A 16859-nucleotide genomic window follows, 5' to 3' on the forward strand; every position below is an offset into this window, starting at 1 on the left:
AAGGCTTAAATCTTAATTAGAAGAAACTCTACCCATCACATTTTTTGAACAGGGAAAGAATCAAACTCAAACTTAATGACCCAAGCTTTAATTTAAAAAAAAAAAATGGAAAAGGGCACTCCTGCGCTTTTGGCTTCAAAGACAGGAAGTCTGGAGGCAATAGCAGTTGGAACTCCCGTGACACAAGAATGGGGCTCTACGCAAGCCTACTGTGACGTCATGGAAGCTCCTGGAGAAAAACAGCCACAGCTTTCTAAGTCACACTAAGGGGCGCTGTGTGGGAACCTCTGGGGCAGTGGTACACCGGTTCACTGGAAGATCTTATAGCCATGAGCAGTAAGGAATATTTCAAGGGTGGCCGCTCTGGCCACTGGGTCCGGGGATGCCCCAGAGGGGAACAAGCTCCAGGGAGAAGAGCTAGTGGCCGTGGCAGAGGTTGTCAGTACAGTTCTGCCACCCTGTCTGACATCTGTTACCGCTGCGGTGAATCTGGTCATCACGCTAAGAACTGTGACCTTCACGAGGACATCTGCTACAACTGTGGGAGAAGTGGCCACATCGCCAAAGACTGTGTCGAGCCGACGCGTTCAAGAGAGCAGTGCTGTTGCACTTGTGGCAAAGCAGGTCATCTGGCTCGTGATTGTGACCGTCAGGAAGAGCAGAAGTGCTACTCGTGTGGTGAATATGGTCACATTCAGAAAGACTGCGCCCAAATCAAGTGCTACCGGTGTGGCAAGAACGGCCATATGGTCATCAACTGTCCCAAGACAATGAAGATCAAGTGCTATCGTTGTGGAAAGTCTGGGCATATAGCCCGGGATTGCCCCACTGAAGATACAGCTTAAATTTTTCCTTTGTGGCCCCCCCCCCCTCCTTTTTGCTGATTGATAATTGTAGTATTTTCTCTGAAACCTCTTCATTGACCAACGATTGATAAATGAAAACTACTCCTAGGCCAGTTAACTTTAATCACCATCTTTAAAGGAGGAAAAGGTTTGTGGAAGTCTTATAATTAATGTTTCTGCACCACTAGTGAATTCGCTTATTGAACAGTAATTCTGAGCCTAAGGCAATTTCTAGGTCCCTTTGATGTATTTTTATTTAAGCTTTAATTAAGACCTACTGTGTGCCAGCTACTATTGCAGGAGTTTGGGATGCATCAGTACATAAATCAGACCAAGTTTGAGGACACGGACCTAGAATCTATGAAATAAAATATGTAGTGTCTCAGATGAAGATAAATTGCTACAGAGAAAAAGAACACCAGGTAAAAGGATAGAAATTATGTGTGTTGGCGGGGGGGCCACACGTGATTCTGTTTTAGAGAAAAAGGCACCCTGAGGAAGCGACATTTCCTCAGAGATTCATTGCATAAATAAAGCTGATTCTCGAAATGACTGTGATCTTGACAAAGTAACTCTAATTTATCATGTATTGATTGCTTTTAATTATCTGACTTTATTACCTTTTAAGTAACATTAAAAGAACTTTATCTGATCTTCCCTAGTTTAATGAAACCAGCAACATATGTATAATGTGTTTAAAGAGCTTATAGGGAAAGAGAGCAATGAGAAAAAAACCAACTAAATAAAACAAACCTAAGCAGCAAATTGTGGACATAAATATATTGATGGCAAAATTTGGATTTCTATTCTTTAAAAATCTAAGACCATAAAAATTAAGATTGAACATAGATTGGGCCTTCAGTAATTTCCAAAATACACATATTCATAGATACAATATTATATTTATATTTAGGAGTTTCTGGAAAATGTGTTTTCACAGATATGAAAAAGTTCAGTTTCATAGGCTGAAATCTATTTTTAAAAATAGTATCTGAAAAACAACTGAATTTCTATAAAATATAAAAGGCACTTTGAAACTGTAAATAAAACCTGGGATAGGGGGAGGATACTATTGTGCCATGGCCCGCCCCGTTCCTCCACCGCAGCAGCCACTGCCGCTCCCGCCGCCTATTGTAGTTTATTTCTAATATTATGCCATTGTGATCTGAGAAGATGCTTGAAATGATTTCAGTCTTCTTGAATTTCAAGAGGGTTTGCCCGTGTTCCAATATGTGTTATATTTTTGAAAATGTCCCATGTGCACTTGAGACGAATGTATATTCGGTGGCCTTGGGGTGAAAAGTTCTCAAGATGTTGATTAAGTTCATCTGATGTAGTGAATCATTTAGGATTGCTGTGTTTTGGGGGTTTTTTGCTGATTTTTTGTCTGGAAGATTTATTCAGTGATGTCAATTAGGTATTAAATTTCCCTACTATGATTGCATTACTGTCGATCGCTCCCTTGATATTTTCTAGAAGTTTTTTTTTTCTTTGTGTATGTATTTGGGTGCTTCTCAATTGGATGCATATATGCTTACCAGAGTTATTTCCTCTTGTTATATCAACCCCTTTGGTATTATGAAGTGGCCTTCCTTATCTCTTGTTACGGCCTTCACTTTGAGGTTTATTTTGTCAGGTATAAGTGTTCGTACCCCAGCTTTTCTTTAATTTCCATTTGCCTGAAAGATATTTTTCCATCCCTTCATTTTCAGTCTGTGTGAGTCCTTTGTTCTACAGTGGGTCTCTTGTAGACAGCATATATATGGGTCATTTTTCTTATTCATTTAGCCAATTTATGTCTTTTGATTGGAGCGTTTAGTCCATTTTCATTTAAGTTTGTTATTGATAGGTACTTGTTTGTAGTCATTTCTGCTCTTTATATCTGTGTTCCTTCTTCCCTTTGTATTTCTTCTTTTTACAATAGTCCCGTTAGCATTTCTTGCATTGCTGCCTTGGTGGTAATAAACTCCCTTAGACCTTTTTTGTCTCTGAAGCTCTTGATTTCCCTTTCAATTTTGAATGACAGCCTGGCTGGACAGAGTATTCTTGGATTCAGTCCCTTGCTTTGCAGCACTTTGTATTCTTGATTCCATTACCTTCTGGCCTGATGTGTTTCTATTGAGACATCCTTTGATAATCTAATGGGAGATCCTTTGTAGGTAACTCTCTGTTTCTCTTTTGTAGCCTTTAAGGTTCTCGCTTTTTCATTAGTATTTGCCATTGTAATTATGACATGTCGTTGTTTGGGTCTCTTTGGGTTCATATAGTTCGGTACTCTGTGTGTTTTGTGTCTTTCTTTTCTTCCCTAAATTAGGGAAGCTTTCTGTCATTATTTCTTCAAATAAGTTTTTAAATCCTTGCTCCTCTTCTTGTCCTTCTGGCACCCCTATGATACGTATATTACTTCATTTCATGTTTTACCAAAGCTCCTTTAGCCTCTCTTCCTACTTTCTAATCTTTTTTTTCTCCAATTGCTGTTGAGGTTGGTTGTGTTTTTCTGCCCTATTTTTTTTTTTTTTTGCTTAAAGGATTACAAAGTGTATTACATATGTGTCCGTTTTTTCCACCCTACCTAGACAGTGCCCTAGCCTCCCCTATCCCCAGTGTCTTATGTCCATTGGTTATGCTTATATGCATGCATACAAGTCCTTTAGTTCATCCCTTACCCCCCTACCTTCTGCCCCCCAACCCTCCCCGGCCTTCCCGCTGCAGTTTGACAATCTGTTTGAGGCAGCTCTGTCTCTTTATCTATTATTGTTCAAAAGTTTATAATGGTCTCTATTATCCATGAATGAGTGAGATCATGTGGTATTTTTCCTTCATTGACTGGCTTATTTCACATAGCATAATGCGCTGCAGTTCCATCCATGACGTTGCAAATGGTAAGAGTTCCTTCCTTTTTAGAGCAGCATAGTATTCCATCGTGTAGATGTACCACAGTTTTCTAATCCATTCATCTACTGATGGGCACTTAGGCTGTTTCCAGATCTTAGCTATGGTGAACTGTGCTGCTATGAACATAGGCGTGCATATATCCTTTCTGATTGGTGTTTCTGGTTTCTTGGGATATATTCCAGAAGTGGGATCACAGGGTCAAATGGGAGTTCCATTTTCAGTTTTTTTAAGGAAACTCCATACTGTCTTCCATAGTGGCTGCACCAGTCTGCATTCCCACCAGCAGTGCACAAGTGTTCCTTTTTCTCCACATCCTCTCCAGCACCTGTCATTTGTTGATTTGTTGATGATAGCCAGTCTGACAGGTGTGAGACGGTACCTCATTGTTGTTTTGATTTGCATCTCTCGCATGATTAGTGACTTTGAGCATGTTTTCATATGTCTCTTGGCTTTCTGAATGTCCTCTTTTGAAAGGTGTCTATTTAGGTCCTTTGCCCATTTTTTGATTGGATTGTTTATCTTCCTTTTGTTAAGTTGTACGAGTTCCCTATAAATTTTGGAGATTAGGCCCTTATCAGATATGACATTGGCAAATATGTTTTCCCACACAGTGGGTTTTCTTGTTGTTTTGTTGGTGGTTTCTTTTGCTTTGCAGAAGCTTTTTATTTTGATGTAGTCCCTTTTGTTCATTTTCTCTTTAGTTTCAAGTGCTAGGAGCTGTATCAGTGAAGAAATTGCTTCGGCGTATGTCTGAGATTTTGTTGCCTTTGGATTCTTCTAGAATTTTTATGGTTTAATGTCGTACATTTAAGTCCTTTACCCATTTTGAGTTTATTTTTGTATATGGTGTAAGTTGGTGGTCTAGTTTCATTTTCTTGCATATATCTGTCCAATTTTCCCAACACCATTTATTGAAGAGACTATCTTGGCTCCATTGTATGTTTTTACCTCCTTTGTCAAACATTAATTGAGCATCTTGGTTCGGGCCGATTTCTGGGCTCTCTATTCTATTCCATTGATCTGTACATCTATTCTTGTGCCAGTACCAGGCAGTTTTGAGAACAGTGGCTTTGTAATACAACTTGATATGTGGTATTGAGATCCCACCTAATTTGTTCTTTTTCAGGATTGCTGCAGCTATTCGGGGTCTTTTTTTATTCCAGATGAATTTTTGGAGAGTTCGTTCTAGATCTCTGAAGTATGCCATTGGTATTTTAATGGGAAGTGCGTTGAATTTATAGATTGCTTTGGGTAGTATGGGCATTTTAATGATGTTGATTCTACCAATCCATGAACACGGTAGGTTCTTCCATCTGTTTACCTCTTCCTCTATATCTTTTTTCAACCTCCTGTAGTTTTCTGAGTAGAGGTCTTTTACCTCTTTAGTTAAGCTTATTCCTAGGTAGCTTAATTTTTTTGGTGCGATGGTAAACGGGATTGTTTTTATAATCTCTCTTTCTGAAAGTTCACTATTGGTGTATAGAAATGCCTCAGATTTCTTGGGGTTAATTTTGTATCCTGCTACATTGCCAAATTCATGTATTAAGTCTAGTAGCTTTTTGATGGAGTCTCTAGGGTTTTGTATATATAATATCATGTCGTCTGCAAATAAGGACAGTTTTACTTCCTCTTTTCCAATTTGGATGCCTTTTATTTCTTCTTTTTGCCGAATTGCAATGGCTAACACTTCCAGTACTATGTTGAACAGGAGTGGTGAGAGGGGGCATCCCTGTCTTGTTCCTGTTCTTAGGGGAAATGGTGTTAGTTTTTGTCCATTGAGTATGATGTTGGCTGTGGGCCTGTCATATATGGCTTTTATTATGTTGAGGTATGATCCTTCTACTCCCGCCTTACTGAGAGTTTTTATCAAAAATGGGTGTTGAATTTTGTCAAATGCTTTTTCTGCATCAATTGATATGACCATGTGGTTTTTTTCTTTCAATTTGTTTATGTGATGTATCACCTTTATTGATTTGCAGATATTGTACCATCCTTCCATCCCTGGGATAAATCCTACTTGGTCATGGTGTATGATCTTTCTGACGTACTGCTGGATCTGATTTGCTAAGATTTTTGTTGAGGATTTTGGCATCTATGTTCATGAGGGATATTGGCCTGTAATTCTCTTTCATTGTGTTGTCTTTACCTGGTTTTGGTGTTAGGGTGTTGCTGGCTTCATAGAATGAGCTTGGAAGTGTTCCTTCCTCTTGAATTTTTGTAGTAGTCTGAGGAGGATAGGTTTTAGTTCTTCCTTGAATGTTTGGTAAAACTCCCCTGTGAAGCCGTCTGGTCCTGGGCTTTTGTTTGATGGAAGCTTTTTGATGACTGCTTCAATTTCTTCCAAAGTTATTGGCCTGTTGAGATTTTTAGATTCTTCCTGATTGAGTTTTGGAATGTTGTATTTTTCTAGGAATTTGTCCATTTCCTCCATGTTGTCTAGTTTGTTGGAGTAGAGCTGTCCATAGTATTTTTTAACAATCATTTGTATTTCTGTGGGGTCTGTTGTTATTTCGCCTCTATCGTTTCTGATTTTGTTTATTTGGGTCCTCTCTCTTTGCTTTTTGGTGAGTCTGGCTAGAGGGTTGTCAATCTTGTTTATCCTTTCAGAAAACCAGCTCTTTGTTTCATTGATTTTCTGTATTGTTTTTTTGGTCTCTAAGTCATTTATTTCTGCTCTAATCTTTATTATCTCCTTCCTTGTGCTCACTCTGGGGTTTTCTTGTTGCTCTCTTTCTATTTCTTTGAGTTGTAGAGTTAGATGATTTACTACCATTTTTTTCTTGTTTTTTGAGATAGGCCTGTAGAGCTATAAACTTCCCTCTCAGGACTGCTTTCATTGTGTCCCATAGGTTTTGGAATGTTGTGTTTTCATTGTCATTATTTTCCTGGATGTTTTTAATTTCTTCTTTGATCTCATTGGTAACCCAATCAATATGTAAGAGCATGCTATTCAGCTTCCAGGTGTTTCAGTATTTTGGGTTGTTTCTATTTCTAATATTATGCCATCGTGGTCTGCGAAGACGCTTTTTATGATTTCAATCTTCTTGAATTTGGGGATACTTTGCTTGTGACCCAATATATGGTCTATTTTTTTGAATATGTGTTGTGAGCACTTGAGTAGAATGTATATTCCGTGGCATTGGGGTGGAGTGTTCTAAGGATGTCTATTAAGTCCATCTGATCTAGTGAGTCATTTAGGGTTGCTGTGTCTTTGCTGATTGTTTGTCTAGAGGACTTATCCAGTGCTGTCAGTCGTGTATTAAAGTCCCCTACTATGATTGTTTTGTTGTTGATCGCTCCTTTGATATCATCCAGGAGTTTTTTTTATGAATTTGGGTGCTCCTGCATTGGGTGCATATATGTTTACCAGGGTTATATCTTCTTGTTGTATTGATCCCTTTAGTATTATGAAGTGGCCTTCCTTATCTCTTGATATGGCCTTCACTTTGAGGTCTATTTTGTCCGATATAAGTATTGCTACCCCAGCTTTCTTTTCCTTTCCATTTGCCTGGAAGATATTTTTCCATCCTTTCACTTTCAGTCTGTCTGAGTCCCTTCTAATGAGGTGGGTTTCTTGTAGACAGCAGACTTATGGGTCATGTTTTTTTTTTATCCATTCTGCCACTCGATGTCTTTTGGTTGGAGCATTTAGTCCATTTACGTTTAAAGTTATTATTGAAAGGTATTTGTTTGTAGCCATTTCTTTTTTTGTGTGGCTGTTTTCTTTCTGAGCTTTTTATTTTTTTAAATATATTTTATTGATTTTTTACAGAGAGGAAGGGAGAGAGATAGAGAGTCAGAAACATCGATGAGAGAGAAACATCGATCAGCTGCCTCGCGCACATCCCCCACTGGGGAAGTGCCTGCAACCCAGGTACATTCCCCTGACCGGAATCGAACCCGGGACCCTTCAGTCCGCAGGCCGACGATCTATCCGCTGAGCCAAACCGGCTTTGGGGCTTTTTATTTCTTATTTTTGTACCAGTCCCTTTAGCATTCCTTGCATTGCTGGTTTGGTGGTGATAAACTCCCTTAGCCTTTTTTTGTCTGTGAAGCTTCTTATTTCCCCTTCACATTTGAATGATAGCCTTGCTGGATAGAGTATTCTTGGATTCAGTCCTTTGTTTTGCATCACTTTGTAAATTTCTGTCCATTCTTTTCTGGCCTGATGTGTTTCTGTTGAGAAATCATTTGACAATCTAATGGGAGATCCCTTGTATATAACTTTCCTTCTCTCTCTTGCAGCCTGTAAGATTCTCTCTTTGTCCTGAGCATTTGCTGTGGTAATTATGATGTGTCTTGGTGTGGGTCTTTTCGGGTTCACCTTGTTTGGGACTCTCTGGGCTTGTGTGACTTTTTTCTTCCCCACCTCAGGAAAGTTTTCTGATATTATTTCTTCTAATAGGTTTTCTAATCCTTGTTCATCTTTCTTTTGTTCTGGTACCCCTATTATTCGTATGTTGTTTCGTTTCATGTTGTCCCAAAGCTCCCTTAGGCTCTCCTCCTGTCTTTTAATTTGTTTCTCCAATTGCAGTACAGTTTGGGTGTGTTTTGCTTCCTTGTCTTCTAGTTCACTAATTCGGTCCTCTGCTTCTCCTAGTCTACTGTTGATACTTTCAATGGTGCTTTTCATTGCAGCTATAGCACTCTTCATTTCTTCTTGTGTCTTACTTAAGTTGTTGATTTTTTCATATGTTTCTTCTAGCTTCTTCCATATGTTATTGATGTTTTCATCTGTTTCTTCTTGCTTCTTGCAGAGGTTGTCGATTTTTTCCTCCATCCGGTTTATGCACTCTAAGACCCTTATTCTGAATTCTTTTCTGTCATGTTGCATGCCTCTGTATTACTTAGCTGCTTTTCCGGAGAGTCCTCCTTCTCTTTCCTTTGGGGGTTTCTTTGTCTACCCATGTTTGATCTCACTGACATATCTAGAAGTTGAGTCGTTCAGTGGTTGCTCCCTTCGTGGCAGTGACTCCTTGGTCTGTTGTTGCTCTTCGGAAAGTTGCAGTAGCAGCTGCTCCTCAGTTGGCAGCAGCTCCTCGGTGGGTGCTGTTCACGGCTGTGGTGGCTCTTCTGGCTTATAGGGCGAGGTTTCACGTACAGCCGCTGTTCCTCAGCAGAGGGTGTGGTGCTCAGGATGTTGCTGTTGCTTGGATCTGCTACGTTGATTTAAAGGCACAAAATACAACACAACAAGGCACCATGTACCAGGCACTATACACAAATATATTCACAATATTAATAACCCCAAATAAAGGTGACCACCCGAATTAAGAGAATTAGGGGATAAGGAAGAAGGAAAAGAAAAAGATAAAAGAGAAAAAAGAAAAGAAATGTTGGGACCAAAAAAAGGAGTGCAAAAAAGGAATTGGGTAAAAGGAGGGGGGGAAATAAAAGTGAGAAAAGAAAAGAAAAGAAAAAAAAGCGAAAAGAGAGAATGAAGTTGAAGAAGGGAAGAGACTTTTTATATGAGGAAGATACTCCTATAGAACCGCTACTAATCCCAACAACTTCCAGCAACAGCTCCCTGGAGATGAATCCAAACTAGAAACAACCAAAAATATAACGATGAAAATAGAATGGAGAACACTACTCCCAAAATAAAATAAAGAGAAAATAAAATGGCACTTTAAAAAATGGTAAAATGGTAGCAGTAATAATACTGGTAAAAAATCAGAAGGTAGTAATTAAAAGGGTAAAATCAGGTGATGGAAAAAGAAGAAAAAAATTGGTTTCTTAGGTAAAAGGTGAAAAAAGAAGAAAAAAAAAAAGCAGTAGTTAAGGTCCTTCGGTTCTTCTATTCTTCAGTGTGGCTCGCCTTAGACCTGCCAGGTATTCAGGAGAGTGTTGAGTTTTCCTGCGATACACTGTTCCTCTGTGTTGTAAACCACAGTCCTTATTTTAAAGCAGGCCATATTTGTTTCCCAGACTCCCTTATTTTGTGTTTAGCAAAGAGTCAGTTTGTGGGTCAGCCTCTGGGTGGCAGTGTTCTGGGGTTGGCCTCTGAGGCTATAGGGCCTCTCTGTCCAGTGGAAGATCACTGCCCAGAGCTGGCTGCGTAATACTTAGTTACCGGCGCTGTGTTGTTGCTGGGATTGAAAATTCCTCTATAGGCAAGACCCTGTTAACTCCCAGGGACTGATCAGGTTATTTTAATCCTTGATTTCATTCAGGGTGGAATCTGGGTGTGGCTGTGCTCCTTGCCTGGGGGCTGGGGGGCGGAGTCTCACTCTCCTGAGAGAATGGCTGCCCCATTCCTCGGCTCAGAGGTGTCTCAGCACTCAATTCACCACCACCTCTCCCGGCCCCCCTTCTCTCCTCAGTCTCTCCCCAGATTCCACTCCTCCGCACATTCTCCCTCTCTTCAGCACAGGTGAGTGTCTGTATCCGAGATGTCCCATGAACAGGATTCAGTGAAAACAAACAAACAAACGCCGGCCGGAGAAACGGGGAAGGCTTGGTTTCTGTAAGCTTCTTCTCTTACTGGGACTGCATGGCCTGGTCAGCTCTTCAGGCTGTCCCCTTTAGGCTCAGTCCTCCGTGATCACAGAACACAGCTCTCAATTCCCCGGGCGGCTCCAGGAATCCCGGGGTTCTCCAATCCTCCATCAGGGGCTGTGCCTGTCCCAAGGGGCGCGGCATTCTGCCACGCTGTCTCCCTCCGACACTCTGGCCTCAGAGGTCTGGCAAACTTTCCTGCCCAAATCCCTGTTTTTTTGTACCTTTCCAGGGGAGTTATGCTCTTCCCGGCTAAAAATTGTCTCACCAGCTGAGCAATTTCTCCAATTCGGGGTGGGTGTTATTAGTTTCTGCTGCTCACTCCATTTGCTCCGGGACACGACCTGGGATGCATCTGCCTATATCGCCGCCATCTTCCGTCTCCTAGAATCTACTCCTCCAAATTAAACTTACTTTTGATGACTTTAAGGCAAGGGGAATTTCATACAGCCTTCATCTCTCAATGTTCAGGAATTCCCAGACAAATTTGAGGCTGAGCACTTGGAAAATACTTCTGCTCTTCCTTTTTGACTCTGTGTACTTTCCAAATGGATCACAGTCACTCTCCTTGGCTCAGTGTGGCACCATCAAAAGACTTAAGAGTTCCTGCCTTCTCCCTGGGGAGGAAAGAAGACTGAAATATACTTTCAGAGAACGAGGTTGCCCAAGGGACTGATTCTGTTTTGCCTGAATCTAAGCACTAACAGGAAAAGATGTCAGCTTGGGAGCTGCACAGAACAAAGGTGGCAATTTGGACTAGCCGCACACTTGCTAGCCAAAGTCCCTCCCCCCAGCTCAGCATATAATGAGCAGAAAAAAATCCTCCACTCCCAGCTTTTCCCTGAAGGTGTAATGTGCCTATAGGCCCAATTTTCAAACTCAATAATTTGGTCCTCTGCTTCTCCTAGTCTACGGTTGGAACCTTCTATTGTGTTTTTTATTGTAGCTGTATCACTTTTGATTTCCTCTTGATTCTTACATAAGTTGATTTTCTCATCTAGCTGGTTTAGGAACTATATGATCCTTACTCTGAATTCTTTTTTTCCGACCTATTGCTTGCCTCTGTTTCATTTAGTTCCTTTCCTGTTAACTCCTCTTCTTTCCTTTGGGGGTTGTTTCTTTTTCTTCCCATTTTTGCTCTCTCTTTCTGACCCTGGGCACACTGCTTGGGGTTTGGGAGGTTGAATAACTCTCAGGGCAATGGTCCAGAAATCATTAGCCTATAAAGCTGGGTCTGCCTTGAATCTCACACCTATATTGTCTCTTCTGCATTTTGTTCCCTTTTCCCATGCATCTGGTACCTCTGTTGCCTGCTTCAGATGCTCAGGGTAGTGAGAGAGGGTGCACAGTTCCTCTGATGTGTGACTCCCTGTGAGTACCCAGAGCCCTCTGACATGCAATTCACTGTGCAGCCCTGACACCCGTTGGCAGCGCACTTGTGGCACAGTCCTGTGGCCCCTGGCTAGGCACACTGGCTTGCTTGGGGTCAACCTGGCAATACTTTCCCATGGCCGGGAGTCAGGCATGTGCTGGATTGCTTTAGGTAGCCCCTGCAAGTCTCTCCCAGGGGCCAGGGCAAGCAGGTGCATTTTGCTCTGTGTCACACAGTCCTGGCTTTCTTGTAGCCTGGTGTGAGACCTGTGCTGGGTTGCTCCAGTTCACCCCTCCTTATCATGGGGCCTGGGCTGGTTTCCCTGTGTCACTCAGATCGCTCTCCCATGTTACCCGGAGTGAGGTGCACATTGGGTTGTTCCAGATGGCCCTGGCAGGACTATCTCGGGTTCTGGGGTGGAATGGGCATGGGTTGCTCTGTGTTGCACATTCAGAGCTCCCCTATGGTGTGTCCTGGGTTGCTCTGGGTTGCCTCGACAGCAAGTCCTGGTGCTGGGGGTGGAGCGGGTGCAGGGTGGCTCTGGGCCAGCCTAGCAGCATGGTTCTTGGGTCCAGGGTGGTGGTGAGGAACAGGGTTCCTCCTGGCTTGCTCTCACTGTGGGATTCTAGGATGCTGTGTCCCAGTGGCTGGAGAGGAGGCCTGGTTCAGGAGCTCACTCTTGTGGCCCTCACCCTGCAGACTACTGGGAGCCTACCAGGAGGTACTGCAGCACTCACTGCCAGTGCACGGTGGTGCTTCCATGTGGTTTATGGCTGGCAAGCGGTGTTCTCTAGGCAAACTCTGACCTTCCTTATTGAAAACTGTCTCCTCAGCTGTGTCTAGTTTATTAATTCAGGGTGGATGTTCCCTGATTTAGTTGCTTTTCTGGCCTGGCCCTAAGAGGAGGGGCACAACACTGCTGCCTATTTGGCTGCCATTTTCTATCCTCTAGTGCTTTATTTAAGTTGTAATTTTTATCTGGTTGTAGGAGGCTGTAAGTACAGGCATTTACCTACACTGCTGTCTTGGTTATCCACCCAATGTAATTTTTAAAATGGTATAAAGTTTGGCTACATAAACAAACCTTGAATAAGATTGTGAAATATTTACACCTGGTTGTTTTTTGGTGGTGGGGTTGAGAGATGATATACCCCATACTTATCAGTGAGACTGAAAGCTTTTCCTTTAAGATCAGAAACAGGACAAGGATGACCATTCTCACAACTTCTGTTGAACAATATACTGGAGGTTCTAGCAAATACAAAATGTTAAGACAATCTCAAGAGATTAAAAAACACACATTTGACATAATTCAAGAACCCTTCATGATAAGAACACTCCACAAATTTGGAATGGAAAAGAACTTCCTCACCTGGTAGAGTATGTATATTTAAAAAACCATGGCTAGCATTATACTAGTGGTCTTAAAGCCTGAAAGCTTTCCCCCTAAGATCAGGAACAAGACAAGCAAGCCTGCTTTTATTACTTCTATTCAACATTTTACAGAACTTCTCGTGAGGGCAAGGAAGAGAAATAAAAGAAACCCAGAATGTCAAGGATGAAATCAAACTATCCCTACTTTCAGATGATAGAGTCCTGAATACAGAAATTTCTAAGGAATCCTCTAAAAAACTATAGGGACTATTAAATCAGTTCAGTTTAGCAAGGCTTCAGAAGTAAAGATCAACATACAAAAATAATTATCTTTCAATAAGATAAAAATAACCCAAAAATGAAATCAGTAAAATAATTTCCATTTAGAACAGCATAAAAAAAAGAATGAAATCTATAAAAGAAATTAACAAAAGAGCCCAGTCAGTTCGGCTCAGTAAATAGAGCATCCACCAGGCAGACTGAAGTGTCCCAGGTTCAATGATTCTGGTCAAGAGCTCATACCTCAGTTGCAGGATCAATTCCCGCCCCTGGTTGGGGCACTGGTGGGAGGCAACCAATTAATGTGTCTTTCTCACATCAATGTTTCTCTCTCTGTCTGTCTCTCCTTCTCCCTTCCACTGTCTGAAAAAATAATCAGTGGAAAAATATTCTCGAGTGAGTATTAACAACAAAACTAACAAAAGATGTGTGAAACTTATACACTAAATACTTCATAGTGTTTTATAACATATTAAATAAAAATAAATACAGCAATATCCTCTGCTCATGTACAGGATGACTTAATATTGTTGGGGTACTACTCCCCAAATTGATCTGCAGCTTCCAAAATATTTATCCAAGGGAGAGAGAGAATGGATTTCTTACTTCATGTCTCAGTTAAAACTGCTTGAAAAAGCAATGCTTTGTATACTACGGACATGTATTAATTTAATAAAAATATAAACTTAAAGGAAGATATAAACATGATAAATAATGAGGTTAATTATAAGCATATATCAAATTTTGAACCACAGAATTTTTACCTCTTGAAATCTTTCCTGCAATAGCATTTAACTGTTTAGTAATAAGACTTATTTCATCACTCTATGTGGGAACCACTCATGCTCTTTGGCCCTAAACTTTAATTTTTGAAAATGTTTTTCTTTGTCATTGCATTTATGGAACCAGTTGCATATCCCAATCAGGTCATATTGAAAATAAAGATCAACTACTACATTCATTATTCTTTTGTCTGTGTTTTACCAAATATATTTGTACTGGCTGTCTAAAAGATTCATATACAAATCATATAGCTAAGTAGTAACTTAAAGAAAAATATTGTGAATTTTAAAAATTACACAACCCAAAATCATTTCAAAATTGTCAAATACAAAGAAGAAAAATAAGGAGAAAAAACAGTCATATTCAATAATATAACCCTCAAGTAGCTTTTCTTGATTTTTCAGTGTCTAATTTTCCATATTTATTTATCTAGAAAAATGGAAAACATATTCACAAATCTTTATGACGTTTGTATAAGATGTAAACAATTTGGAAAACAGAAAGGAAATCTGTCCAATATGTAAATTGTAGTTTTATAATTTATTTCCCAAGTAATTATGGGTGTTTTATACTGATTGCTCCACTCATGTTATGTTTAATATCTTAAATGGTGGTGATTATGTTGTAAATTAAGATTACTGCAATAAAACTGCATAATGAGTAAATGTTCTCACTGCAGCACTTTGCAGATTTTTTTCTATCTAATGTACCTCATCTTTATGGATATTTGTATTTTATTTTTTAAAACAAAAATGTTGGATTACTCTAATTGGTTATAATTTGTTTCTTTCATTTACTCCATTAGATACATCTCTCACATATTTTTCCTAAGACCTTAGCACATACATAAAAACTTGTCATTGACTAGACCACAAAGAAGGCTTAAATCTTAATTAGAAGAAACTCTACCCATCACATTTTTTGAACAGGGAAAGAATCAAACTCAAACTTAATGACCCAAGCTTTAATTTAAAAAAAAAAAATGGAAAAGGGCACTCCTGCGCTTTTGGCTTCAAAGACAGGAAGTCAGGAGGCAATAGCAGTTGGAACTCCCGTGACACAAGAATGGGGCTCTACGCAAGCCTACTGTGACGTCATGGAAGCTCCTGGAGAAAAACAGCCACAGCTTTCTAAGTCACACTAAGGGGCGCTGTGTGGGAACCTCTGGGGCAGTGGTACACCGGTTCACTGGAAGATCTTATAGCCATGAGCAGTAAGGAATATTTCAAGGGTGGCCGCTCTGGCCACTGGGTCCGGGGATGCCCCAGAGGGGAACAAGCTCCAGGGAGAAGAGCTAGTGGCCGTGGCAGAGGTTGTCAGTACAGTTCTGCCACCCTGTCTGACATCTGTTACCGCTGCGGTGAATCTGGTCATCACGCTAAGAACTGTGACCTTCACGAGGACATCTGCTACAACTGTGGGAGAAGTGGCCACATCGCCAAAGACTGTGTCGAGCCGACGCGTTCAAGAGAGCAGTGCTGTTGCACTTGTGGCAAAGCAGGTCATCTGGCTCGTGATTGTGACCGTCAGGAAGAGCAGAAGTGCTACTCGTGTGGTGAATATGGTCACATTCAGAAAGACTGCGCCCAAATCAAGTGCTACCGGTGTGGCAAGAACGGCCATATGGTCATCAACTGTCCCAAGACAATGAAGATCAAGTGCTATCGTTGTGGAAAGTCTGGGCATATAGCCCGGGATTGCCCCACTGAAGATACAGCTTAAATTTTTCCTTTGTGGCCCCCCCCCCTCCTTTTTGCTGATTGATAATTGTAGTATTTTCTCTGAAACCTCTTCATTGACCAACGATTGATAAATGAAAACTACTCCTAGGCCAGTTAACTTTAATCACCATCTTTAAAGGAGGAAAAGGTTTGTGGAAGTCTTATAATTAATGTTTCTGCACCACTAGTGAATTCGCTTATTGAACAGTAATTCTGAGCCTAAGGCAATTTCTAGGTCCCTTTGATGTATTTTTATTTAAGCTTTAATTAAGACCTACTGTGTGCCAGCTACTATTGCAGGAGTTTGGGATGCATCAGTACATAAATCAGACCAAGTTTGAGGACACGGACCTAGAATCTATGAAATAAAATATGTAGTGTCTCAGATGAAGATAAATTGCTACAGAGAAAAAGAACACCAGGTAAAAGGATAGAAATTATGTGTGTTGGCGGGGGGGCCACACGTGATTCTGTTTTAGAGAAAAAGGCACCCTGAGGAAGCGACATTTCCTCAGAGATTCATTGCATAAATAAAGCTGATTCTCGAAATGACTGTGATCTTGACAAAGTAACTCTAATTTATCATGTATTGATTGCTTTTAATTATCTGACTTTATTACCTTTTAAGTAACATTAAAAGAACTTTATCTGATCTTCCCTAGTTTAATGAAACCAGCAACATATGTATAATGTGTTTAAAGAGCTTATAGGGAAAGAGAGCAATGAGAAAAAAACCAACTAAATAAAACAAACCTAAGCAGCAAATTGTGGACATAAATATATTGATGGCAAAATTTGGATTTCTATTCTTTAAAAATCTAAGACCATAAAAATTAAGATTGAACATAGATTGGGCCTTCAGTAATTTCCAAAATACACATATTCATAGATACAATATTATATTTATATTTAGGAGTTTCTGGAAAATGTGTTTTCACAGATATGAAAAAGTTCAGTTTCATAGGCTGAAATCTATTTTTAAAAATAGTATCTGAAAAACAACTGAATTTCTATAAAATATAAAAGGCACTTTGAAACTGTAAATAAAACCTGGGATAGGGGGAGGATACTATTGTGCCATGGCCCGCCCCG

At 40.4% G+C, this 16859-nt stretch overlaps 2 protein-coding genes across 2 annotated transcripts; both read left to right on the forward strand.

Moving 5' to 3' along the window:
- The first annotated feature begins 329 nt into the window (after positions 1-329).
- LOC132224193 (CCHC-type zinc finger nucleic acid binding protein-like) lies at positions 330-845 on the forward strand. The gene has a single exon (XM_059679298.1). The coding sequence runs from the start codon at positions 330-332 to the stop codon at positions 843-845; it is 516 nt and encodes a 171-aa protein (XP_059535281.1).
- A 14407-nt stretch (positions 846-15252) lies between these two features.
- LOC132224188 (CCHC-type zinc finger nucleic acid binding protein-like) lies at positions 15253-15768 on the forward strand. Its single transcript, XM_059679294.1, has one exon. It carries the CDS (start codon positions 15253-15255, stop codon positions 15766-15768), a length of 516 nt encoding a protein of 171 aa, XP_059535277.1.
- The last annotated feature ends 1091 nt before the right edge of the window (positions 15769-16859 follow it).

The sequence above is a fragment of the Myotis daubentonii genome, chromosome X, assembly GCF_963259705.1.
Source record: "Myotis daubentonii chromosome X, mMyoDau2.1, whole genome shotgun sequence".
Lineage (NCBI taxonomy): Eukaryota > Metazoa > Chordata > Mammalia > Chiroptera > Vespertilionidae > Myotis > Myotis daubentonii.